Source organism: Apteryx mantelli, chromosome 5, assembly GCF_036417845.1.
Source record: "Apteryx mantelli isolate bAptMan1 chromosome 5, bAptMan1.hap1, whole genome shotgun sequence".
Lineage (NCBI taxonomy): Eukaryota > Metazoa > Chordata > Aves > Apterygiformes > Apterygidae > Apteryx > Apteryx mantelli.
Window position 1 is genome coordinate 86,241,382 of NC_089982.1, and position 27,591 is coordinate 86,268,972.

Below are 27,591 nucleotides of genomic sequence, written 5' to 3' on the forward strand. Positions count from 1 at the left end.
CTGGCCAACTTGGAGGGCAGAGAGGGCTTCACACGTGCTGTCCCTTCTCCTTTGCTGCCCAGCATGTGGCTTCGCGGTGTCCTTCCTTTCTCCTCCGTGCCTTCCCTGTCGTGCCGGGAGTGAGCCTGCTGTTCAGTAACGCGCCTGAACTGCCCCGGTGTAACAAAAACTGCAAGTGTGACTGTTTGGAGTAATGAAGAAAAATCACAGTCCAAGTAGTAGTGTGCTTACCACTGCATTTGGAGAGGAGGAATTGGCCTGAGCAGCGTTTGGAATAACTAGAAGTGTCAAAGCGGCACGAGTAAATGATGAAATGTAAAAACCCGTGGCTCCGCTAAGCTTCGTGGTTGTCATGTTTCATCTTAATTTTAGTACGGCTGTTTGTTTGGAGGTGAGGAATGGATGCTTCTGGAGGCTGGGACCTGCAGGAAGCAGCAGGAGATGAAGCACCTTTCCCCATAATGCCCGGCTCTGTTTTTTATGCAAAGAGAAATGTTTCCTACTGCTGCAGATGAATATTGCTGTAGATCCAAAACAACTCTGCGGAGCTGGTAAGAACATTTCCTACTACACGGATCAAACATTGGCTCATCTGTCTATGCTGCGGTAATGACACTTGTGATACTTAGCTGGAGCGCTGAAGAAAATCCCCGCTTCAATCCAGGTCTAAACACATTTTTGCAAAGGGCTTGTAAAAATGGGTGAGATCTCATAAGCCGCTTCTTGTTTTCAGGAAAGCGTGTTAAATTCTTTTGTGTGCGTTTGCAAGCGTAATCTCCAGATGAATCTCTTGCCTGTCGTCATGTTAACTCCATTACCTAGAAATATTATCGTAGGGCTGTATGTGCAGACAGCCGGGTCGTTCTGCGCAGCATTGGCCCGTGGGTTTGTGCGAGGCTGTACTCTCATACCAAGGGGTTTACACATTTTTTTGGGCATAATAGATGTTGCACACTCGCATCGTATGTGGAAGCATATTACTCAAATCTTAAACGCCACCACTTTTGGATGGCATTTAGGTAACTGGTAAGGTATGATTGAACAGAAACCGTTTCCAAAAAGGAAAAACGTGCAAGAAAGCACAGTTCTGTTCAAGGCGGAGAGAACGTGTGACACAAAAAGAAGAGCTACCAGCTACAGCTCCTGTGTGCAAAGCTGGCACCCTTGGATGCCCATCACTTAGGCTTGGCAGTGACTTAGAGGGTGAGGAGATCAGTTTTGCTCATGGAAAGGACTTTCCCACCTCTGTGTCCTCTTGGCATCTCAAGGGGATCGAGAAGCCATAAATCTTATGGAGGGTCTTGGTCTTTAGGTCTGTGCTCATCAGCTCTCCTGTCTTCTCCCAGCAGCTGTCCCAATGGCTGGTCCTTTAGCCGGGGAGATGAGCGGGATCTGGGTCTCGGTGACCTTCTTATGGCCTTGCTAAGGAAACAGTGGTTTTTGAATGTGATTCTAACTTTCAGCTGGGACAACTTATCCCCTCCCTCAATCCCTCCCGACCCCCTGCCGTCACCCGTTTCCCTAACGTTGTTCTCCTCTGCACATCATAATTCTTCAGAGACGTCCTGGGCTTCGGATCTGACAGTTCAGTTCTTCCTTTTCACTGTTGAATGAGCAAAACCCCTGCCGTCTTGGTTGCGCGTTGCGGCTATTCTTGTCCCGGAGTAAAAACCTTTTCCGTTGGGAAATAATTAAAAGATTCCGCAAGGCAGATGACGCTGTCGGAACCAGCGGCCCAGGGCTGGGCCGGCTCTGGGGGTGCAACGGGGTCTCTTTGCAAAGGCACATGCCAAAATCCGTGCTGAGAGCAGATACGCTGCCTGGGGAAGATGTCGATTTTGCATGCACGATACCCACCGTTCGGATAAACGATGGTTAGTATTTCAGTCCGCATTAGTTATACGTTGAAATCTGTTGAGAACGATTTCTCTCCCCAGACAAGGTGCCTTCTTTTGGACGTGCTGCTTTTGCAGCTTGTCATGTGTCACGTTTGCAAATGGGCGGTTGCCGATTTTACGGTTCAGAACCTGAAGCACGCTAATGGAGCCTGTCGTTCGTCGTGTTTGCCCTCCTCCTGCCTTGCGGCCTGAAAATTGAAGGCTGGTCCAGAGCAACTCCTCTTGCTGCAAACTGTTCTCATGATTTATAGGTTGAATCTCATTTGTTCCTCCAAAGTGAAATGTAATTGATGTAGCCTAGAGAAAACGTGTTAAAAAAAAATTATTTACTGACAGTTTTCTCAAGTTTCCTTAGTGTCTGAAGCTAATAACTATTCCTACTTCCACGACAGATATAAAAGTTTCAAGGGCTATAAGTAGCTGATAAAGATTACATTGCAACGCTTGCAAACTATTAAGTTTTTTGGTGAAGATAAGAGCAACAGATTAAACCTCATCTTGATCTCTAACCTTGGCGTTTAAATAGCAAGCGTTTTGACGCGGTGTTTTGATCCGTAGCTTCCGAAGGTCTTTGCGGCAGCAGCCAGGTAACCTCGTTTTGTCTTACAGATGTTGGAAATGCAGCTAAAGTAGTTTACGCTAACAAGGAGGACGGTAAAAATGTGCAGTATGAGAAAGACTGACTCTCCAGCGAGAGAGCAATCTCTAGCTGAATCTCTGGTAAGAGAGAGAGCCGAAGCGTAGGGCTTGCGCCGGGGCCCGGGATGCCGGGATGCAGCGCAGCCGGCTGCGCTTCCCGCGCAGCACCGTCCGCCGAGCACGGACGCGTTGCGCTCTCCTCCCCGTGGGCCTCCCTGCTCGATCCCCGGGAATCAGAGAGGGCTCGGGAGGAGGCTAAAGCCGCTAATCGCGTTGCGATTAGGACGCGATAACGGGAGACGCCGAGCGCTCCGAACGCCCGAGGTCTGCCTGGATTTGAGCTGCGCCCGGGTACTCTGCACCTTGCAAGGTCTAATTCTGCCGGTAGCAATTCGGAGTCCTGAGAGGCGATTCCCTTTAGAGAGGGTCGTCGCAATGTAGAGCGCTACGTGAAGGTCTGATAGCGGACGGGATGCAACGAGGAGGGCGGCTGGAGAGTCCGGACGCGAAGCAGCTCGCCTTGCGCGCCGCGCTCGGCGTCCTTAACGAGCTCTCTTTGGTTTTGCAGGGGAAGGTGGCGCAGACCGCGTGCATGTCAGCCTGCAAGCACCTCTCCACGTCGCTGATGCAGCTGCTGCTGGAGGCCGAAGTGCGGCAGCTGACGCTGGGGGCCTTGCAGCAGTTCAACCTGGACGTGGAGGAATGCGAACGTAAGCTGCAAAGCCATTTTCCACGTTTCTCTTACTCGTTACTCTTCCTTTTTCCTCTTAAACGGCGCATTAATGCTTTCCAGACAGTCCCAGCTTTTTGAGATCGGTTATGTTAAAAATGGGCAGAATTAGGGTGGGTAAAACTTTAGCAGGGCTAACAAAAATCAGTCTCCCTGAGTCTGTTTCTGAAAACAATAACTGGCTTATGATCTTAAGAAGTTCTGGTCCTCTCCTGACCTCAGCTGTTCCTCTCCTCTATCTGCTGAAGGGAATTTTTTCTCAAAGCGTAGCCTTTTTGCTAGGTCGCTCTTACGGAAAGTAAGATGCCTTGTAAGCAAAATAATTACAGCTATTTAGAAATGTGCCATGTGAGCATCGTAGGTACCAAAAATATGGTCTGCACTTAACCCTGCTCATTTTGGTTCATCGAGCTAACACCTGAATACACTCTGGGGACAAATCCTAAGATCTCACTGAAGTTGCTTAATATCCTGCTTCTCTGTAGGTGTTAACGAAATATAGATCAAAACTGACAGAACACTTTTTTTCCTTCTTATTTTTAAAATTTGGTTCAAAGCAGGGCTGAAACATTGCCCGTGTTCAGGAGCCTCCCTCGCGAGTCTTTCTCAAGGCACATGTCCACACTGCAGACAAATTTTCGGTAAAGGCAACAGCAGGAGCACCGTGCAATTCTTCAGTCACGACGTACAGCAGGAAACCCTCCAATGTCACCCGAACCCTCTGGATTTAGTAGGCTTGAGCACTGCGTAAGTCAGTGGAGGTACCCCTGGTTGCAGGACGTTTGCGAAGCTCAAAAATGCAAATAGGTTTTTTTAAAAAAAAGTGGTCGGACGGATTAGTAACCGTACTCTGCGCGAGCTCCGAAGATGAGGGGCCAGCCGTGAGGTCGTGGCGTTCCCGAACCACAAATTACTGGAATCTGGGCAGCTAGTCGGATGGAGCTGCTGCCTTCCGCCAAGGCATGTGTTGCTGTTGGACCTCTGTCTGCCTGAGAATGGCCATTCTAGTGCTTTAGCAGGACAGCACCTTTTTCTGAGAAAACAGCCATTTCTTTGAGCTCGTTTTGGCCTCTGCGCCAGTTTTTAGCTGCGTGCTATTTAAAGCCGGGTGTATTATGTTCTGTGGCCACTTGTGAAAATATCAAAGGGTCAGTGTCTACGGAAAATGCTGAGCTTGATACAGGCGTACGGTTTCTGTGTTTCTGGGTTGATAAACAGGTCAAGAAACCTTTTAATTGCAGCAAGGGAAAAGGTTTTGGAAAGTTAATTCCACCTACCCGCCTCTTTGGCTTTCCTGGTTGCCGTGAAGGTTGGAACAGACCTTGGAAAAAGTGGAGAAGATGATAAACCTGTTTACTGCAGAATCATCAGAAACGCTCCTTGACCTGGTTAGACTCCACAGCAGAATTGTCCCTGGCCTCAGCAGCAATGGTATCGGAGCCTAAACAGGTGTTGAGCTTGATCCGTTCCGATCTCTGGTAACTCCATTTATTCAGTGAAATTAGTTGTGTTGTTTCGTCATCATCTGGCGGTTGACTCCATCAAAATATGTTCTTCCACCCTTTAAAAAAAGTCTTGCTAATCACGTTTGAGTTAAGCGGTACCCATCAGCAGTGACTACTGAGGGATTAAATTTATTTCTGAGGAAGGTCACCCATTAAGACTTTGGTTATTGGCAGGGGCTGGTTTTTAATAGCTGGCCGCGTCCTTTCGCTGAGTCTCATCTCTCTCCTTTGGGTAGACTGGGCGAAGGAGCCGTGTTTAATGAATCATATCCAAAATTTGCAGCAATATCGTACGTCATAATCCAAGCAATACCTTATTTCTCTTTCAGAAGCGTCTTCCGTCTTAAATTCTGGCCGTGTAGTTTGTGTCCCGTCTGCAGGTCCTGCCTCCGCTGGTAGCAGCCGTGTTCTCAATCTGGGTCCGCAGAGGGCCAGTCTGCGTTGCTGAGAATAAGAAGAAGCGTTCGTCATTAATAAGAGTTTTGTCTTTTTTCTTTGGGCTGCAAACAGACCCGTAACCCTGCAGTTTTTCCACCTTGCCAGTAACTTGGGTCACTAAGCAGCATCTCTCCCCTAAAAGCCCCCAGTGCTAAGTAGAACGGATGACTAATACAGGCTTTAAAAGCACGATTCCTTAAATTCCCCGGGATCTGGAGGCAATTGTTTTGCGAGACAAAACCGGGAGCGCTCAGACGTTCAGTGGCAGGTGCCGCCAACCCGAGCGGCAGGGCAGGCGACCCGCTCCACCCGGCCGGGCGACGGAGGCGGATGCCGCGGCCGTAACCTTGCCGTCCGTCGCTGTCCGCCCCCGCCGCTTGCCGCCGAGGACGGGAAAGCCGGGCAGAGTCTTCTCGTGCTTTTCGGCTAGCAGGGATGCGCTCCCTCTTCCCGGCTTGTCCGCCGGCTGGGCTTGCCGGCACTGTGGATTATCTTAGTTCATGGCTCGGGAAGCGACGCGTCGCGATTTTAATGCGTCCTGTGAAACGACAGCGACGAACAACCAAAAAAAAACCCAGTCCGTTGGCAAGACTGGTGTATTCAGAAAACACGTTTCAGTTTGCAAGGGTTTTATTATTATTATTATTACCTGCAAGTGCAGGTGCAAATCTCAGCGTCCCTGTTATACTGGTTGTGTATTTGACTCCTGCCTGAATTTGCCCCCAGCCCTCTCCCGTCTCCCCAGGCCCCAAAGCCTTACCTACTTTTGCAGCTTTAGCCAGTGCTTACCGTTTATTTATTATTTATATTATTTTACTCTTTTATTATTTATATAAGTAAGATGTCATTGCTCTTTGGAGCACTTCAGTGAATTCTGTCAAATGGAAACAGAGCTTCAGAGTTTCAGTCCCCGAGTTTGTTAGGCTTTTATTTAAATGTTTCGTGAATGCCGAAAAGTATCAGCTAGTTAAGAGAGCGATGAGGCAAATTAATGAAAGAGGTTACAGGCATATATTAGCTGTGGTTTGAAGATGGTACAGGGTGTTTGTAGGTTTGTTCACTCTGGATCGGAATAGGCGTAGCACACGTTATAAGAAACTGTGTTTATATGCACAGTGGATAACAACTGCAGAGGTGGAAAAGGTGATGCTTTAGGGCTAAAAGAAGACGCCGGTAAGTTAATTCTGCAGACCCAGGGATTCCTAAAATAGGTTTTGACTTGCAAATAGTTGAGGCCGGGCGCAGAGCCGCGCGGGAGACGCTTGCCGGGGGATCCCTCGCCTGCGCCGTAACTCTGCCCTCCGCAGCCGCGCGCTTAACGCTTCTTGGATGGCGTTTTGCACGCTCAAAGCCCTGGATACACCGTCTATTCTTTTTATATCCTTTACGAAGGAAGCTGTCCGAGGAGGAGCAGTAAATTAAATAAACATTAAAAGCCGAATCTTGCGTGCCTTGGCCATGTGAGCGGTCCCGCGTACGTCAGCAGCGTTTCTGGTGTGCAAGAGGCAGGGAAGAATTGAGCTGCAAGATTGTAAAAATTGTCAAAGAAATAAAAATTTCCCACGGCGTTATCCGCCCCCCCCCCAACACCGGGAAGGCAGCAGGAATCGTGTTGCTGGAGGCTTCTGCCGCCGGCACAGCGCCCGGCCGGACGGCACGCGGCCCGTCCCGCATGTAGTGGCCGACGGGCTCTTTTTCCCGCAAAAAGCTGATCCCCAAGACGCGCATTAATAGTTTAAGGGGCTCGGAAGATGTTTTGGCGCAGCTTTATGAGCAATATATACATAAGGACGGCACATCTGCAGAGGGACAGAAGTCATTCGGAAAAATATGGTTAAAATTTGCAACTCTTCTTATTATGGCTTGGCTTTATCTAGCTCTTTATGTGCAGGCGAGAGAGATTCGCTCACCTCTTATTTAAGCCTGAAGTGCGATAAGGCGTGCAGGGTTAAATGAATTGTCCAGAAAGACACAGTAGGACACTTCTAATTACGTCTCAATTTAGGAGTGAGCTCTGGCTCCAGCCTGTTGAGCCGACTTAAAAGGAAAAAAAAAAAAAAAAAGAAAAAAACAACCCTGGAGGGGGAAAAAAAAGTAACACAAATATTTCTGTGAACCTGTAAATAGAAGGGCTGGTGCTTCTGTAAGAATAGGCGTCTGCTTTTTAAAATGGAATTGGTTGCCGTGTCCAGAATGCTTCTATAACCCAGGATTTAACAGTACGTTTAATGTGCTTTTTTTAAACTGCTACGTGCCTTTTAGCCTAGATGCGTGCTCTGCTCTTTTTAGGACCTCCTGTTTCTAGTATTTTTTTTTTCCATATCTCACGTACTTCAGAGGTAGCTGGAATCGAATGTAACGACCCAAATTTGGGGATTACGACAGGGGAAAAAAAAGGAAAAAGAAAGGCGGCTGCTCTTGCAAAAGCATTTTACGTCTACGCAAGTGATTCCAGCGGCGGTTAAAGCCGCTTGTTTTTACAATACTCAGATCATAAAATAAGCAGCTCCGTAATCTCTGAAGGCTTTTAACCGCTGCTTTATGAGAAATTAAAAGTGCCGTAAAATTAGATGTAAAATTTCATTAAACTGTGCCTTTTCGCTCAGCCGGCTCCTGGGTGCAGCCAGGAAGAAGCACGGATGCGCCGGCCGCTTGGAAGGATCCTGCTGTACGAGCCTGCGAGAGCGGGCGCAGAGCTGCCCGCTGGACGTGCCGGGCCGCGGTGGCCCTGCGCGGGCGAAGCTGGCCGTTCGGCGCTGCCCGTCGTCCCTCCCGCTGCCTTTCCTTGCCTAAATTTCGGTTCCTCGGGGCGCTCCGTAACGCTTTATCGCGTGTGCGAGGAATAAACCCAGCTCCTCTGCTCGCCTTTCTGCCGCAGGGTCGCGTGTTCGTCGCCCGTATGGGAACGTGACCACCTGGAGCAGAGCCGAGCCGGCAAGAGCACGCAGGTGTGTTTGAGCGTGCAGGCACGTACCCGAACCCGATCCGATGCGTTGGCAGCCGGACAAGTTGCTGCTCGTTCACGAAGGTGCCGGAAGTGTCCTAGCCTGTCCCGAATCCAAGGATAAGCCTATTGCATGAAGTGCCTGCATGGATGGTTGAAGGAACGCACGTTGCGTTGAAAGCAGGCAGATTCTGGTGGCCCTGCCATCGGTCGCAGCGGCTCAGCTGATGCTTGGGAACCTGCAGATCCTCTGGTTGCCCGTGCTTTTTCCAGGCCTATCCATTGCTCCCAATTCCTGCGGCAAATGCAGAATTCCCTCGGAAGATGAGAGAAGCGGATCCCTTCCTTCCCTGCCTCTTCACCTGTCGAAACTTAGCCCTTGTTAGGAAGCAAAACTTTGCATTTTCGTGCTATTAGATCGAGTGAAGTGATTTGTATCGACAGCAGAGCTGTTCTCGAAGCGCTGCAGTACGTGCTTTCCGGAATGGGAAGGTTAAATTATTGGTGTGCAGCGTGACAGAGGGAATGGAAGTCAGATCCTCTGGCCAGTGGCTGTGCTGCTTTCCTACACTTAGATTTATCCTCCCTTATTTCTCTGTGAATTAGCTCCCCAGGGTATATCATTAATGTCTTTAGCGCTGCCTGCATTTTCCTCAGACGACCTTTCTTCGAGGTTGCGGAGTACTCGCAATGGCGATGAAAGTGATTCCTGGTGAATTAGTGCATATAAATATGCAGGAGAAGCGCATGACTCTCCATCAGTGAGCTATTAAAAAAAGCGTCCTTTTTGTTGAGATGTTGTTCAGCGTTTTAGCTTTTGTATTTGTGTACAAGTTTTCCTTCTCTTCCATCTCCTTTGTAAACCTATTGCTAGAACCACTAGATCATCTCAGCCTCTGCTCAGACTCCCCTGTCCTCTTGTCTCTCTAACTTGTGCTGTCTGCTACGACATTTGGGATATCCCCCATCTCCAACACCTTGTTGTGCTCTCCTTTGTTACCAGGACGCTCATCTGATATTAACCCATCTCTACATTCCTTTGCAACTCACTTTAGGAAGAGGAGACGCCTCCGTCCACACCTATTTAAACGAGGCTTTGAAAGTGGAGTTGGATTCCTGAAAATCCTCGTCTTTCACTTCCTCTTCTCAGCAAGTGAAAAGCAATGGAAAGAAACTAATAATGAAATGAGAGCTCGTTTATATAACACACCTAGATTTTAATCTTCTCATGGTCTAAACTAGATAAGATGTTTTCAGTTTTGCTTTATATAGTAAAGAGAGATCAGAGTTTTATTAGTTGGTCTCCTCTGATTATTTGCCCCATGTCATTCTGTAAGGTGACTTTTTCAGTTTCAAGACCAATCTATGCTTAACTCCTTTAGTTTAGGCAGTTTTCAGAGCTTGCTGTTTAACTAAACAGTTCCCTAGCTGCTCACCAACCTTCCCTTCCCCACCCGACATAGACACACCCTATTGGTATTTGTGAACCTTTTCAGCTTGATAAGGTAGTGCTGAGAGTTGCTCGTTCCACTTTTCCTTGTATTAGTATTTCTTTGGAGCTGAGAGTTTCGTATCTGCCCAAAGACTTTCATCATGCATCTTGGGTTATGGGTTTGGGAACCTGTGTAGATCCGTAACTTGATTCTGCAGCCCTGTTCTACAAATTGGCAGATACCAATTTTCCTGGCTCACAACTCTTGCGATTTCATCTGAAGAGTTCCCTTTTCTTCTACTTTAAAACATCTGGTGGTCAAGCTGTGAGGAGTTCCTCTCTGATGCTGTGGATGCCCTCCAGCCCAGTCAGTGCCTGAAGTCCAGGACATCCCTGTGGACCACTTGTCGCTGCAAACTAACAGGATTCCAGGCTCGTCTTTGTTCCATGAGAGGAACAAATGACAGGCAGGGACTTTTTTTTTGTTAATCTGACCTAGTTCGGTATATTTTGGATAATTCCTCCCTCTTCCTGCAGTTTTCAGGAAATCCACAGATGGGGATGAACTTTGATAATTTGGCCTGGAAATGACATGGGTGAAGTATAAGCTCAATATAGAAATTGGGAAGAGAATAGTAGAACTTCTCCCCAAAGGACTTTTTCTCTGTTTGTCTTGCCCAAATTCCCACCCATCATTTCTCACCTTTTTTTCCTTGTGATCTTCTCCAGATTCCATGCAGAAATTTGTTCTTCAGCTTGAGTTTTCTCAAGGGGTGATTTTTGCCTTTCTGGGTGAGCTGTAAGGGATCCTGTCACTTGGCTTTTCTAAGATAGTCTTCTGAGAGCTTGTCTAAGGAAGACAACTGTGAGTCATGCCACCTTGTTTTCATTAATGAATACGAGGTCATTGTTTCCCCAGATACAAGACCTGGGCTCTAACCACGAAGTCTTGTGTTTAGCCCAGAAATGTCTCTTGGGCTTGCTCTCCTGTAATCCCGACAGGAGGCATACAAGGGTGTGCCTAGGTGGAGATGAGTGTGTCCACGGCTGGAGCAATGTGGTGTGGAGGTTCAGTTGTTGGAGGTTTGGGATAGCTGCCTTGTGCGTGAGCAACGTGATCACAAGCGTGTTGTCCACGTTCTCATGAACAGGAGCTATGGTAGCCTCTGGATCATGCAGGTCTGCCATCCTATGTTCTGGCGCTGTCACATAAATTAGACTAAATGTTACCCTCAGAATGATGTTTTTGAGGAATAAAGTAGCCAGCTATGTGTGTTTTAACCACGCAGTATATGTAAGACACTCTCTGTCCCTGTCTGTGTAACTGTGTACGGTATGTAAAAAGAGATTCTCCAATTCTGTATAATTAATTTACAGTGGACGCCTTTTCTCTCGTGTTTGTTTGAACTCTTTATTCTTTGTTCATTGTAAAGGGCTTAACGGTTCCTGTTCCTTGATTCTTTCATTGCTGAAATGTTTTGGAAGAGAGGTTAGAGTCCCTCTGTGACCTGCCCTGGGTGGCCCAAGCCTGTAGACCTTGCAAAGACATTACTTTTTTGGCCTGAACACAAGTCTCTCAAACCTTTAGCCTGGCTAAATGCTTTGTACAAACAGCCGCATACTGATCTGCTCTATTCTCTTGTGATTTTCTGCTCAAGGGGCTGTACTGTAGGTGGCTTGCTATGTTTGCCACTTGCCGTGGTGGTGGAGAAAGTACAATGAACGAATCCGACAGTACTGAGGCCAGCACTGTGCTCGGTTGTTCTGAGAAATTTATCCTGAAATCTGGTTGAAGAGATTAAAACCAAGAAGAACTGGCTGTGTCCTTCCTTTAAAGCTCCGTTCTGTTCTTTCTTTCTTTCTTTAAGACTTCATTCGTTTCTCCTTCCAAAATAAGTTTGTGGCATTGGTATGTAAAATGTGACCTACGATTACAGAAGGTACGACTATTTTTATAACAACCGTGGGGTGAAGCATTGCATTCAGTCTTCTCCTGGCTCCCTACAGGCAATTGCTGCAGCAGCTTTCTTCTAGTATGTGAGCTGTATTCTTGATCTCATTTCTCCAGTGATACAAATAATATGATCTCACGTGCCGTTTCACTTCTTGGATGTCAAGTGCATTGCTAAGGTGGGAGAGGCCCCAGTCCTTTCTTTCATGAGTGTTACCGTTTGAGCAGATCTTGGTTCATAAAGAGCATGTTCAGTATGCTACCGCTGTAGTAATGTGCAGTGTGAAAGTGCAGTGTTACTCCCGTTACTCCCATATGGTTGCTTAGCAGGAGACAGCTAAAGGTGAGCAACCATGTCTTGGCATTAAATCCATCTTGGTTTATGGATGACCGATGACAATAGCGATATATTCACAAGTCTTGTGAAAACATTCAAGATCCACTCAGTGAGTATTTGAAATTCATGTCTTTGGGAAAATCTTAAATTTCACAACTCCATGTGTGCTTCTATATGGATTTCTAGCAGCTGTTAAGCCCTTCAATCTAAAATAGAAGGTTGTTTTTGATGGAATCCTTTTAGGATTTTTGTTTTCCAATGTTGTTTCAAATGTAATTAGTAACATGACGTGACCCCATCCGTGGAGCGTGGGACATAGCAGTCAGGCAGTCCTTTGTTACGTACCTCAACCCAGTGAAGTCTGCGGCATCAACCAGCCCTTGGTGGCTTCATCTCACGAGCAGAAGCTAGAAAGCTATTTCTCACATCTAAAAGGTTTTTTTTTTTAGATTTTCAGGTACGTGCTTTTTCAAAGTAGGGGTGTTTTAGGACTGATGTGGCTTTTGGGATAATTTTTCCAGATGAGATGGAGAGCATATAACAAATACATGAAGATGATTTATCCCTTGCAGGTCAGAGTCAGAAAGCTTGTGTGTTAGTCCTCCCTTGTGTGTGTGTTCTGCCTCAGCAAATTACAATCAAGTTTTATAGCAAACGTACATTAAAATGACTGTATAGTTAGAATTAATTAAAACAGCTTTGAGCTTAAATGTAAATCACCGTGGAGTACTTGCAGCCTAAACGTTGCAGCACTGGTCAGTGAAACTGGCTGGAAGCTGAGTGGCTCCTTTCTCTGTTCAATCATGTTTTGGGCAAAAGTGACAAAAAGTCCGTACATCCAACTGTGGATGGTTCCACCTGTCTTTCAGACTTATGTTGAAGCTCTGTCAAGGGCTTTTGCCTTTTCAAAGTCTAAATGTTGGCACTCATGTATATACATTTTCTTGTTTATTATCTGTTTCTAGTAGTAGGATTGGATAAAAATAATGGTTTTAAAGCCATATTTGTTCATCAGTATGTCTAGATTTTGTAACAAAATTGATTTGCTTTAACTTTGCAAAGAGAAACTCTCTCTCGTCTCATTGTCCTGCAGCAGAATCACTTGAGCGATCAGTACAAAGATGAGTGATCGTTTCAATCTTAGAGCGCTTCTGGCATCTGAAATTATTAAGAAGTAGAACTGGGGATGTCTGAAACTGGCCACTGTGTCCCTGGAGGTACCTGTGTCTGTATTGAAGGATGTTCTCCAACCCAAGATTTTAATGAAAGTTGGAGCAAGAAAACCAACAAATAATCTCTGTCTGGCTTCCAGAAAGCAGGCAGTCAAGGAACAGGGCTGAACCCTGTCTGTCTCATTTGTTGGTCTGCTCTCAGAAGAGCTATGGGGACTGCTCATATGACTGGGCTACTATAGGACATCTTTAAAAATAGGGCTTTTCAATGACTTTTTTCCTTCTTTCTTGGCATTTGTTTGAAAATGAGATAACTATTGGAAGGAGAAGCATTCAAGGAGAAGACCATCTGGCGTGAGGTGACTCTACTTAGGGTTTAAGGAAAGGACAGGCTTTGTCTCTTAGTATCTTTGCGCAGTCATGAAGAGAGAAGGCAAAATCCACCTTTCTTGTTGCAGAGCCTTCCTTCTTCCTGAGCGTTGTGGAGCTGCAGGAGATGTTTTGAGGGTTCCTGTATGGAAAATACCACAATAGTGGGGCAATAAGGGCCCTGGCATTCTTTAACTTAAAAATGTGTTCCTTGGTGTATATTTTTCCCTCACTTCTTCCTTTCTACAGTTACGCTAAGTTGCGGCTCATGGAAACTCTCCGTTCTAGAGTGCAGCTTGCTCTGTACAGCAACTTTGGTGGCTTTACAAACTAGGTCTGCTTGGTCATGAGAAGTTGCACTGAGGGCAGAGATGAAGCCATTATTTCTGTCGCTAAAGACGGCAAAAATATAGTGAAGTTGGGCAAAACCAACCTCAGAGATATCTTCAAAACACACACCTGAATACACGCAGTCATTGGCTTTATGAACGTTACCACGTAAAAGCTGTTAATGACGTGGAAGAGCTAGGGTCTTCTAACATGAATTTGTAAGAGTCCCCCTTGGTGGTTTTAGACTTGGTTTAAATAATAAATTAGAAGAAAAATAAATGACTTAAGTATGATTTTGTGGCCAGATTACACTAGGAGGAGGTAAATGTGGCCTTAAATATTCTCTTCGCTTTAGAAGCCAACGTTATTCAGTTGTCAGATGTCTTCATCCAAAATAAATAAATACGCCGCATAATGGAGGCGATTCTTCCCATTGGGGTGACCGTATACTGGCAATAATGCGCCATACCAGATAATGCAAATAATCTGCTGCCGCATAATTAATGATGCGGCTGGGCATATTTTTTTGATGAATGCTTATGGAGCCTGGTGACAGGCGTGAAATTAGAAAATTCCTTCAGCGCCCTAAAATATAAATAGCTTTCGGAACTGAAAAGAGTTTCACAGCTGAAGATTTTATTGTGTTGAGAGGAAAAACTTTTCCACCCCCATCCCCCCCTTTCTTCTCGGCAAGTTGTTTGTCCATTCACAAAACAAATACTCTGAAGCCCAGTACGGCTCATGGGAATAAATTTCAGGTCGAATTAGTACAGTTTCCTTGCTGTCAGGACGGTGGAATTAATGGTGTTTTGATGACACGAATTTTGAAGGGCGAACAAAGAAGCTGAAGGGAGGGAGACATGACTCCTTAGAAGTGCGGTCCTCCTCTCCCCCAGCCTCTCTTGTCTTCCCTGTCATCCGTCTGCCAATCTCCCTGTCCATGGTTAGTTAAAGGCGCTTTTTATCCTCTTTTCTTTCCCACAGAGTTTGCCAGATCCGGCCCAGTGCCTGGGTTCCAAGGGGACACGCTGCAGTTGGCCTTCATCGACTTGAGACAAGTAAGTCTTTGTGTTTTTGTTTTTTGTTTTTCTTTTAAGATGTGTGACTGAAGACCATCAGGTCTTAAGGAAAGGGAGAGGAGGGGAAACGGCGTCGGCGATTTACGCCAGAGACCTATATTTCCCCCCCACAAGGCGCTCCCCCTCCTCCCCGCGCTCGAAGCCACCTCCTTCTTTAGCCCTCTGGGGTCCTCGAGATGGTGGAGGTGAAAAGGGCTGGTGGCACGGGGGAGCGAAAGAAAGCCGCGAGTGACCCTAGGCGATGGGGGCCATTGTGCTGTGGTTGGCTTCTGTAGACATGGCAAAAAGACACCTCCGCAACCCTCCCAGCTGACACCAAGCAGGTGTTGCTAACAGAGAGAGCACTGATGCAGAGCCCGCCTGCCTGGGCCACTTTTGTTCGCAGATAAAGCCCAGAGAAGCGTTTGGCGAGGGCGAAGGAATTTGCATTCGGGGTTGTGTGGGGAGGGGTGTGCGTGTGCGGGGGGAGGTTTCCACCGGTCTCCCACTCTCCTCCCCCTCCGCCGTCCCCTCTTCCGCAGATGGTCCCCAGCCATGAATGACAAAGTGGCTGCTGAGGAAGATGATTGGGAAAGGCTCCACCCATCGGTGCCCACCTCTCGAGGGGCCCCATTATAGCCCAGTTGACCATAGCAGGTACTGAGGCATTTGTAGGGCTTGGCAAGCCAATTTAGGGAAAAGCGCCATTCTAGTGAGTCATTTGTTAGGGGTAGAAATGGGCATTATTGATATACTAGGCTGGGGGGGAAAAGTGAGGTGGTCCTGTCATCTCTTGGCACCGAAGATGGATGGGTTGGATAGAAAGTCTGAATGAAGTAAGACTCAATGACTGATGCTTCTCTCCTATTAAAACAATCTTTTTTTGTCTGTTAAACCCCCCTGGCTTTGTCCCTCCTGCCATCATGATGCAGTGCCTCTTGTTTTCAGGGTTGACGTAGTTTGCATTCTGAAAACTTTCGGGTGCCGAGGGTATTTCTTAAATCTGCATAATCCCTTGTATCGATGATCTCCTTACCACTGTGACTCTGTTTCATGCTGGAGCCGCTTTTAACCCGTAATGGTTTGAGAAGTTCTCTGAATCCAATTGATGTGCAGTGCAATCTGTCATCCGATGACACTTCTGCAAAGCAGCAATAAGGTTGTTAATAACGATGCCGCACGTTCATGTTTCATACTTGGGCGTGTGATTAACTGCCAGGTCGGTTTGCAAAATGGTCGGAATAGCTACCCGGGAAAGGTGTGTGTTATCATTGCTATGTGTTGACACTTTTATCTTCATTAGCTTCTTGGCACTTTATTGACTGCAATACGCAATGTGCTCCCAACCTCCTGGGCATAAGGAAGTGTGGAGGCTTTGGTCTTTTTCCAAGCACGAAGACATGAATGCAGGGATTTTGAAGAGGAAAGCTGTGGCTTTTTGAAGAATGAAATGCCTTAAAAATGCTCTGTGAGGTTCAGCCGCTCTGAGCCAGTGCGTTAGCAGCAGGCTGGGTTATGCGAAATGTTTGTACGGTTCATAAGTGCAAAACGCAGCCAAGTGAATTCAGCTTGGGTGAGGAGAAAGCTAAACAGTAGCCCTCTACAATTCTTCCTCCTCTGTCAAATACTCTTCTTTGTACAGGGCATTTTCATCTTTGTTTTTGAAGATAGTCCCAGCTTTTTATGGAGTTTAAAGATAATAACTATTCTGAATGGTGCAAAGAGAAAGGGGTGAAGCTTGGTCCTGTTGAGTTTCAGTTGAAAACAGGCAGTCCTAGATGTTCTTCTGGGTAATAGTGATGCTGTGTGGATAAGACAGAGTATTGTGCAGATAGTGGACAACATCTGATTGTCCCAAGTAGAGCAGAGGCCACCTATCACCAGTTTATCGGGCTTAGCAATAACATGCAAAGACGAGGCAGTTCCCAGTCTCCTTTGATGTTGCCGATTCGCCTATCCTGGGATGTGTCTTGTGTAGCCAAACTCCGTGTCTCACGACCCTTCAACCAGTGGCACTTCTTGTAGGGCTGCGCCTGCAGCTGTCAGGCCTGGGAGCAGCAGGGAGCTCGAAGGATGGGTGGATGGATGAAGGTACAGCACAGAGAGGTCGTCCCTTGTTTTATTTTTCGTTTCTTCTTTTTGGATGTTGCATTCTTCCTCTTCCCTGGCTCTTTTAAGTCACTGAATATGACATTATATTTCAGTAATAGTAGCTTTGAGCTCTTACAGAGCAACTGTAGATAAAATTGTCAAAGTAATGTGGGATTAAGTTGCTTTAAGGGAATGACTGAAATTATTTCTAGTACAATGAAATGTAAAATGGTAGAGGAATATAGTGATTGGGTAAAGGAGTTTCTGTCTCAAATACAGATCCCTATAATGAAAAATAAAACCTGTTTAAATACTATTGTCTAGGCGCATCAGAATTTCTCCTTGTTCAGGACACTAGACTCAAATGTAAGATCCCTCTGTACAAAGAGATCCTGATTCTCCCCTTGTGCTCAGCAAAACTGGGAGCAAATTCATTACTATATGGTCAAGAGGAAAAGAATCAAGCCCAGAGAACCCAAATTGCTATTCTGTTGTTTTGTAGACTGATTTCAGAGCTTCAGATTTACGGGGAAAATCCATACTAGCCACTGAAACTATCCTAGAGCAGACAATAATTTAAAAAGCAACTTCCCTTTGCATCCTGGGACAATTCTAAATCCATAAATGCTTTTAATGACGTGATAAAGTCAACCAAGTCACATCTCAAATCTTTTTGTGAAAGTCTTTTTATAAGAACGATCTAGCAGTGCTACTCAAATATTTAAGGCTTTACAAGGAAGCAGCAGTTGCTTTTTCCCTTAAAGTTTAGACTTTGCGCTTATTCACTCTTTGCTATATGTTAGAAATCTGATGTAAATTCGGTTCCATAAATAACCTTGCTGCAATGTGAGAGGCGCCTAAATAATTTAGCCTTCCGCATCTTACTTGCAGAAGCGACTTAGGCACTTGGATGTCCAAACACCCCTGAAGAGTTTCAGGGGACTTCCAATCAGCCCCGAGTCAGCAGATGCAATAAGTTCACTGTGCTCTCCACAGCTTCCAGCCAGCTGGAAATGTTTTAGCTTTTCATTTTCATGGGTTTATTATAAGAAAGTTGGTTGCAGAAGAAGGTTTTATATTTGTCTCTGAAGTCGCTGCAATCCGCAGCCATTCTGATCTCTCCTAGAAGCCAGATCGACAGTTGTGGCCTGTCGCCAAGGAAAATCTGTCTCCAGCACTTGAAGAATTTCACTCTGGGCTCTAGTGAGTGAACATCTTAGCCGACTTTGAGAGTGTTCCTTACTCCAGGCCTCTGCGTCTGTCCAGCGGATTGTAAATCCTGTGTGTTGAATTTCCACTGGAAATGCAAACTTCAGCATGAGGCTGGATTTAGAGAAACTTGACTTGGAGCCCATCTTGCTGTAGGCAGGCAGATGTGCAAGGGGTGAGGGCAATGAGGCTTCACTGCTCTAACTCCATCCTTTTCCTGTTTCACGTAATAAATGGCGGTAACTTGACGGTGCTTCTGAATTTGAATGCCACCTCTTCAAACCCCGTCAGTAAGGCAGGAGAGGCAAACGCTATCTCTGGGTGTGTAGCAGCTGCTCTGCTTGCCACTTGTCAAATAGCAAACATTTTGTGTGTTCTTTTTACTGTGTTCAAAAGCCAGATGTGGTTATTGTGGGTTTGCGTTGGGTGCCAGCCAGTTGGGTAGTGAGAGGTCTCCCTCTGATGCATTAATTTTTCCCTATTACCTTTGATAAGGATGCTTGATAAAGGAACATCCCCCTGAAGAACGCGCTTCCCTTCCACTCCCGTTCTGTGCCCCGTTCTTCTTCCCCTCAAACGAATTTCCTCTCTTCTCTGCATTGTTTGCGTAGTCGCTGGAGGTTTTATTTCCATTTAGAAGGCATGACATAAAAAGTTAGGCAGGAACGTTTAGCCTTATAAAATGTGCAGGCATTCCGTCTTTCTTTTGATTTCCCCCAATAACTTCTGAATCCTCTGTTTCAGCTGTATTTGACTGAGGGTTAGCAGGCTTCAGAGGTATAACAGTCCCGTGACTTTTTGGCCAAGATAACAGAGAAAAGTTGTGGTGTGAACTCATGCCTCAGATGTCAGAGAATCCACTGGGTAGCTCAGCCTTGTGAGAGGTCCGTGGGAAGTCTGCCTTTAGTGGTTCCACACTTGTTTTTTTTAGAAATGTCTGGTCAGTTGAAGGATACGGCAATGGGGAACTTTAAGGTTATGTTGAGAGACACAGTAATGCTGGGTTTTGTAGAGATCCAGCTCGGCTTTAGTCAAAACACAAGATGATCAGTAGTGAAATGGAGTTTTGAAAACCCCATGTGTAAGTGGTGTCTCTTGGTGGTTGGCTGCCTTAAAGGCACTGAAGGCTTTGACTTGTGCAAGACAAGCCTGCACCACGCGAGGTGGTGACCTCTCTCCTACTTCTGCTGGAGAGAGGTACTGGACAGTCCAGGGCTTCAGTATCCAAACCGGGCATGCTGGCTGAGGGAAAGCCCTTGCAAATCAGGGCTTAGTGGCCATGGCCGTGTGGGTCAGTGCCTTGAGATGGCGCTGCAAAGTTCTGTCCACCTCTCTACTTTATTACTTGAGGCATTTTAATGGCAGGGAGATAGCCCCTTGAAGAGCTTGGAGACAGCACCAGGGACAGCATGCATGTTCATAGGTTCGTTGCCACCAGGCAGGGAGCCCTGTTCTTTTACTTATTTTTATAAGTAAAAAGTATAAGTTTTTATACTTATTTTTACAGTTAAAAGTGGTTTCCCTGCCTTGTAAAACCTAATGAGATACCTGAGGAGCAGTGTGGAAACAAGACATTGGATGAGCCTTAGAGCCAGTCCCTACGTCGGTTGAGCTCTAGGCCTGCTGCAAAAGGCACTGCCAGTCCCACGCGTGTGCAGTGGTGTGGAGAGAGGCTTGTTAGATATGAAATTGGTTTGGCTTTTTTTTCCCCCACTTGTTTTGCTGGTATACGCAAGAGAAGTTGAAAATCGTATTAGAGGGAGAGTCAATTAAGCTAAATATCTCTGCGAGATGTCTTCACTTCACATGTACTTGCTTGCGTCTTTGAAGCACAGGTTGTCATAAGAGGAGCTGCAGACAGAGTAGCTGTGGCGTTAATCATTGAATGCAGTAAGGCAGAGATGAAAAGGTGACTCATTGGTTTCATCTAATCTACTTCCTTGCCAGTGGCTTTTTTCCGTCTCCAAATTGCTCTGTAGACTGCCGTCTGCCTGGCCCACTACCTCACACGTCTTGATCATAGCAGCTTGACTGATTCTCAGGAACGTCCGTTGCGCTGGTCTGGGCAAAGGCTGCCTCTTGGGGGATCCGTGCACTGGTTTTCTTGAGAAGCACTCTCGTACTGTTGGGTTTCTAGTTCTCTTTAATTGTCAATGCCCCTTGCAAGGAGACTTTTACCGTGCCTGAGGGAGAAAGAGAATATTTACCTTTTACATCTCACTTAACTTATATTCTCTTCTTTCTTCTTAACTGCATCCCTCTACTTCTGTTTTTACCCTGTATTCTGTCCTTCTTTATTAGTGCTTACTTTTAATTGGTTAATCATTGCTTGTGTGGACTCAAGCACCCTGTTCTCATCTTCCGCTCAGCTATCAGAAGCTCCTAGGGGTAGCTCTTGAGAACCATCCTACGTGTGACCTGCCTGCCATTGTATCCCACACGGCGCCAAGCGAAATGTTGAATTCTATTAATCTTTCATTGTAAATGTCATCTTGTTCTTGTGCAGTAAGGAAATAAGAGGTGTGAAGACATATGTTCCAGTTGCAACCTTAATTCTTAATTACCCTGCAATGATGGGTTTGAACTAGTTTTATCATTACCTTAAATATAGGTATTTGCTGTTAAGATCGTATCTTGAGGCTGTTAATTACTTTTGCTGCTCCTCTCCGAGTTCCTTCCACTGATTGATATCTTTTGGATAATGCATCAACCATTATTAATCGTGTTCATTATGGTGGTGCCTACAGGCCAACTAATAACTGCCCATTTTTGCTGGGTCTTGTGGAAACACGAAGAACTTAGAGTCTAAACAGATGATGGAGACCAGAAAAAGTAGGCCAAATGAGTCTGACTTACAGCAGAACGCATTATTGCCGATTAAATATTTTTCTTTTTTTCCCCAGCACTCCTGAATGTGATAGATGATTTTCTAGGCATCCAGAAACCATAGCCATATCAGCTTTTCAGAAGTGGAGATGTTCTCGTCTTCATCCTCTGTCACACCTCTCTACCTATGTAGGCCCAAATTATGCTAGTTTCTCTAAATGCCAGATTGCCTGGGGAAAGCGATTTAAAAGCTGTAGTCTGTTATTAATTTATGTTGGACCTCAGTGCTCTCCAGGCCTCTCCAGCATCATGCTGAGTTTCCTCTTGGAAGTTATCTGCATGGGATAATACAATAATTTCATCACCAAAAAAATACTAGTCCATTAACCTTTTCCCCCAAGGATGAGTTTTCTAAACCTGTATTTTAAAACTAACAGTTTGCCTTTGAAAATATTTGCTGTAATCACTTGGTGGAAAGTAATAGCTAATGTAAAGTCAGAGAGTTCTTGAGGCCTGTATAAACTTTATGAATTTCATGTATTCATACTGTATGAATCACCTACCTCTTTGGAAGGTGGAGTTGGCCATACCCTTCCATTCAGCTTCTCTGGAAGCTGTAGAGGTGAAAGAAACCCTCTGTGGTAGAGAGCATAGTACATGTTTCATCTGCGAGCAGACTGAATCACCAGGGCCTGTGGTGCCCAGGAGCCCTGACCCTTAGCTTCAGCTCCTGAACTGCTGGAAATTCTCCCGCCACATTTACGTGAGCACGTGGGGCCTCTTTCTGTGTCACCCCATGTGCTCCGAATGCCCTTTCCATTTCTGTTGGTCAAGGGTTCAGGTGTCTCCTTCTGTCTGTTCCCCACCCCAACTCTCCCTTGTCCTAGGAGACTTGGAAGAGGTGAAAAAGTACAAAGATAAGATGGAGGGGATGATTAAAAAAAGAACCAAATGCTTAATGATGGGCCCTTTTTTACCTGATTCATGGTCTTCATACCATCTGATCCTTCTGCCTTGGTGTTAGCACCGTCTGTTTTAACCCCTGTTGGTCGTGTCGTAGGTGCTTTTTCTTTTGGACCCTGATTTGAAAGCTCTACTTCTCAGAGCAATTGTGACACGTCTAAAAAGAAGCAAGACGGTTTATAAGCTGTGTTGGTACCTCCTAAACCTCCATCTGGACTCCGGTGTGCAAGAGCGCGCTCGTAGACTGTGTGTAGTTCTGGTAGTGCTCAACCTGCCCAGGGTCGTCGTAGGGAAAGGTTCTCTGTGCTGGAGACCCCTTGCAGACAAAAGATACCGGCACCTTTTCCCCACTCTGGCACGTTTTTATGCGAAGGCCCGTGGAGATGTGCTCAGACAGGCATTATCAGGCAAGCATTGCTCAGGGAGCCGCGCAGGAGTCCCCTGGGCATGGCTAAGCCAGTGTAAGAGGACCAGCAAGGACATTCCGGCGTCTTGGCCAAACCAATGTTTTCCTTGCTTGTTAGGCTAAGAGCATGGGTTTTTTAGTGCCTAAAAAACAACAGTATTTGAAAAGGGCACATTAAGTAATTTATTTTTAAATCAATGTTAAATGTCTGACTCACAAAGGAAGGATGGTTCAAAGTTTGTGCTGAAAATCCTGGCTGCTGCTCGCTGTGCTCTGCAAAAAGAGAATGGGAAGAGAGAAAGACACACAAAGGCATAAGTTCAGAGCAGATTTAGAGCCTTAAATTTGAATTTTCTTGCTTTGGTGGATTTAAGCTAGTCTTAGTGTTACTTTAAACATAGCCCTTTGTAGTTCAATTATATTAAAATCACACAGATCCCTAGTCCAGTCGACTGCTCGGACTCGGTCAGGATCCATCGCTCTTTATCCAGGAAGGACGTATTGGCACGCTGAGGAATTAAAGAGCCTGGGTGCTCCCCAGAGCCTTCAAACAAAAAAAAATCAAGAGTGCAAACATCCTCTGTTAGCACTTCTCTTAGGCAGAAAGCTCTGCCTGGGTTTCTTTCGTTAGGGCATAGCAATGGAAATTGTGGAGTCTGTTGATGCTTTACAGACTGGAACAATAAAAACAAACAAAAAAACAGTTAAATCCTTTCTCGTTCAGAGATTTTCTCTCTAGATAAAAGAAATCAAAGGAGCTATTGAGGAGTTTGATAAAAAGGAAAGGACTTTGCTACCTCGCAGTTGTGTGTTAAATTCCCCAAGCAGTCATGTAAAAAGTATACCTGAATTGCTTAGATGTCCAACTCCTGTTGAAATCGGTAAATGGTGGAGAAGGACATACCTGTTGTTCTCAACTTAACTGGTGCTGTAAGCTGACTCTTGTGGTTTCCTTAGGAATGACTGGGCTTCCCACGCTGTGGTCAACCCCAAGTCCAGGGGGTTGGGTTTTGTCCACACACATCCCATGTTGCTGCACAGATCTGCTGAGCAGGCTTGAAGCTAATAGTGAACTTGTACTTCCTTTCCAAAGCTGGATACTGAGCTGAAAACAGTTCAGTAAAACATTATGTGATTGCTTGTTATTCCTTTACGTTGTCGTCATATATATTTTATGGTAGAACAAGCAGTGCAGCCAGATGGGACTCTGCTTCCATGAGGAATCTCAGCGGAAGGGGACAGTGCATCTAAACTGGCAACACATTTTAGTTTGCATTCTTCCCTCTAAGACTTGTAGATCCTGGGGACCCTCAACTCTCGCTGCCTCGTGTTTGGAGGTGCTCGGGGTTCTTCCACCCTAGAGCAGGTTGCTGTTACTTTAAGCGTCTGCCATACGCAGCGGGAGCTGGATGCTCTTAGCAAGCCTGTTGGTAGCAACAAAGATCTCCTCCCCAGCGTGCCCTCTAATTGCAGGAGATTGTGAGACCGTCATCCGACCAGGGAAACGGACACCGCTTGAGTTATAAGGCCCACTTTCACCTTTAACCCGCTGATTGAGGCAGGATTGAGGGGGAACGGAGAGGGCCAGAGGTGCTTGCCCTTCACCTCCGGCTCCCCGCCTGTGAAACCCAATACGCTCCCGCGAGCTGTGCGTGCTCCGAAGCTGTCACTCTTTGAGCTGGCGAGGAAAAGCTCCGCTGCTTGAATGGAAATGCCATCCATAAAGAAACCTTTATTGAGCTGCCTTTCGTGACATCCTAGCTTCACCTTGCGGCGTGCCTTTTTTTTTTTTTTTTTTTTAATTTTATTTCTTTTAAGAGTGCTCCTTTCGCTTTGTGAAAGCGAAGAACGGGTAGCTCGACTCAGCTGCTCCGTCTCCCTGGAACGGGTCGGCTGGGCCTCGGTGGGTGGCAAAGCCAGTTTTGCAGAGCGGTTTTGTCTTTGAAGCCATGGGGGGAACGGTATCCCTATGCAAACGTGTGCAGCTCCTTTCCTCGGGATCTCTCAAGTGCAGCCGGACTGCTCGGTTGTCATTTCCGAGCAAGGAGGCGGTAGCCCTCGGAAAGCCTATGGGGACACTTTGCCAGTCAAACAGTCAGCTCTCTGAAATAACATGCGCAAACCCCAAACCCACCAGTGGCGTGATGAACGTCCGCGAAAAGTATGCCAGACAAGACCGCTGCTGCTTTTATCCATCAAGGTGACTTTAATTGCCAGGCAGTTGTTTGAGAAGCCTTGGGTACCCCGTATCCTTCAGGAATGAGGTATTAATTGCCTCTTAGATGACTGGTCCCAGAGCAGTCTGCTGTCAGACTCTCCGATTGATTTTTTTTCATTTGATTTAAAGAGTGCACCTATTGACTAGCATTTATGTAGTGCCGGACCCATGGATTAAGAGGTTAATAAATGAGATAAGGTTTGTGGGGAAAGGCAGGCAGTTCTGAAGTGGAAGGGCCCTGTGCAAGATAAAACAGCGGAGAGGGAACTTGACCTCTGCATACTTAAGACAACGCGGTGGCGAGAAGGCACAGGAGTGACGACAGTATTGGAGCTTTGGAAGAAAGCAGCAAAGAGGAGAAGGTGTCCTCCAAAATAAAGACAGAGTTAGGATCTCAGGGTTGTGTTTTAAGCTGACTTTAACGCTCTATTTCAGCCTATGATTCCTTCATGAAGCTACTTGAGGCTAAAGGTACTGCACATCTTTTACAAAAGCCTCAGTCCTTCGGGGTTGTCATTTTTATTGATGAATTGACAGCAAGGTGGCACTATACAGCAAGAAACATTACAGTATGATTTATTTCAACTTTTCTATTAGTTTCCCCTCCACCGTGATAAAAATAACTTGTGTTCCTATCGGTCCTGTTAATTCCAGGGCATGTGTGTTTGTTTTTAAACAAAAAGCAATAGATGTTGATGTTAGGTGCATAAATGAGTTATTTAATAGGTTAGTTCTATTAAAAGCAGGAGTTTACAGATTGTTTTGATGATAGTGGGAAGTTTTGTGCTGTTGCTCTAAATCAGTAGCTTCATGATTAAGTGCAGTCCTACTCTGGAATAGGAGAGGAGTGATTGAGGTGTCTAAAGGTAGGTATCTACTGCAGCCTTAGAAGCCCAAAGGTACCCTAGACATCCACAAGGGACTGGTACACAGGGTACAGGCAGACAAGAGACCTGTGCCTGGCTGGAGTAGCAGCTGCTGGACACACTTTGGTGCCTAAAAGGGCGTTGGATACCTCTGTTTAGGACCTGAATTGCTCTGTTGTGTGACTGACAACTGGTTTATTTGCATGTTAAAATCTTTTGTAGTGGCAAAATTGAGCTTTGAGGTTATGACTCTTTGATACTAGTAAAAACAATGGAGGATGAGGCAGGTTTTGTTCTAGCTCGCGGCCGGTCCTGTTCTCCGTGTGCGTGCTAGTGCAGTTTCAGTTTTTGTCCTTAAATAAACCTATGCAAACCAAGGGAGTCAGGAACAGAGGACTTGGCCTCCAGAGGCAGATCTTCACACCCAGCATGAAAGAGAACAAATCAGAAATACCCTCGCTTGACTTCCAGCTTTCAGGTTGACTTCGCGTTCCTGGCTGTTATCAAAACGAACACTTAATCCTAGAAGCGTAACAAACTTCACCAAAGCATCAGCGATTTAACAAGCATTAGAAATCTGGTCTGCAATTTTTGACTAAGTGTTACAGTAAGTATCCTTATTATTGCTTCTTTTTAGTATGTGTCCCGAATACAGTGTGTAACGTCTAAGATTGTACGTTAGACTAGCTGGGTGCTGAGAGCTCTGTGTGCTAGGATACGTACGGGGGGGAAGAGAGCCATTAGGCTAATGGTCTTTGATTGCTGAAGGTTGAGTTGGTCTAACCACCAGAGCAGAGGAGTGGCAGTTCTTTGCTGTGGGTCTTGTTGAGGACCTGGCTGAAGGTGAAACCAGCCTAAGACGTAAGAGGTGTTGCTCCTGAACCTTTAAAGGGCAGGTATGAAGCCTGAACGAAGCGGGAACAGGTTTCTTGTGGAACAAGAGGGCCTCTTGAACTTTCAAGATGGCTGTGGCAAGGCAGATGGGCGCGAGGAACAGTAAAACGGGGTTTTTGTTGAAATGAAAGTGGCTCACAGAGGAGTGTGTGCTTTCCAGGGGAGCATGGGTTGGAGCTGCAGTTCATAGCGCATCCCGCTTAGCTTGCAGTAATTCGAGAGATGAGGTGAAGCCGGGTGAACACCGCTTTGCAGATTCAACCCCCTAAAAAGGCCCTCTACATTAGGATCAGCCACTCAAGGCTTGCTCTTCCACCTGTGAAAAGGGGAGAGGTACCTCCAAGGGCCCTTCAGGTTGCAGCTGAGATGAGCTTTCCTCTGGAAATGGCTGTAGCGTTCCAGGTTGCTTCTTATGGTTTCACGGAGAAAATGTGCATCTAACTTGGCTCCAGTCGAGGTCAAACAATGGCAGAATCGTGAAGTCCTCTCCCCTCCTCTTTGCATTGCTAATAGCAAGATGCTAATGCCTTTCAGAGGATGCATCTCCAACCCTTCTGCAGCCAGGCCTGCCCTCACTGTGCCTGTGCTCCAAGCTGAAGGGACCTGAGCCAGCTCCAACCCTGGAGCCACGGGGATGTGTTTATGCAGTGCTGGACCTGAGCGAAGGAGTCCAAGTGCTGGGCAGGCGCGTTGACTCCAGCATGGTGCCCGGTGGGCTTCCTCCGCTCCTGGTGCAGAGCTGGCTCGTGTCCTGCTGGCCCAGCCTCTCAGGTCTGCAGGAGGCCCTTGCAACGCACGTAGAGAGGGGCAGGGTGACCAATGCCTGTCTTGTCAAAAAAGTGTTTCTTTATGGCGTTTTTGAGCCTCTGTCTCTCCTGCAAAGCAGGAAGGACCAGCTGCTGAAGGGTGCGGTGGTTTCCACCGGGTGCTCTACCTTTCTGTGCTTGCCGACAGCCGCATCCCAAAAGTGGAGGAGGAGAGTCGAGCGCAAGGGAAGGATGTACCTTCAGACGGTGTTTGTTATAGCTAGCTGTAATCTGCTCATTCAGCTCCTGTTATTACGGGCTGCTTTAACGCATTCCTAGGCGCTGCGTCTGCCGCGGTTGGGCTCGTTAGGTATGCCAGGCAGGTATTTGCCTGGAGACCCACCAGCAGCTTACGGTGTTTTTTCACATTCCTCTCTTGGCTGATCCCCTGCTCCTTCTAACAAATTCAGCTATATGGCCGTGTGCTTTAAACCACCCCAAATGCGACGTTTATTCAGGTCATGGGCTCATGCATATTAATCTCTCCGGCGGCCTTCTCATTCATTCAG

The 27,591-nt window shown here is 46.3% G+C and overlaps 1 protein-coding gene across 5 annotated transcripts in view; it reads left to right on the forward strand.

The window, feature by feature from the left end:
* Window positions 1-27,591, forward strand: part of EXOC6B (exocyst complex component 6B) — a 292,943-nt gene that overhangs the window by 205,602 nt on the left and 59,750 nt on the right. For all 5 annotated transcript variants that reach the window (XR_010884476.1, XM_067298408.1, XM_067298409.1 and 2 more), the window contains exons 19-20: window positions 3,106-3,247; window positions 14,730-14,803. Coding sequence is in view for 4 of the 5 variants with exons in the window: in XM_067298408.1 (XP_067154509.1) it covers window positions 3,106-3,247; window positions 14,730-14,803 (216 nt within the window). In the remaining variant the exon portion in view is untranslated. The remainder of the gene's footprint in view (window positions 1-3,105; window positions 3,248-14,729; window positions 14,804-27,591) is intronic.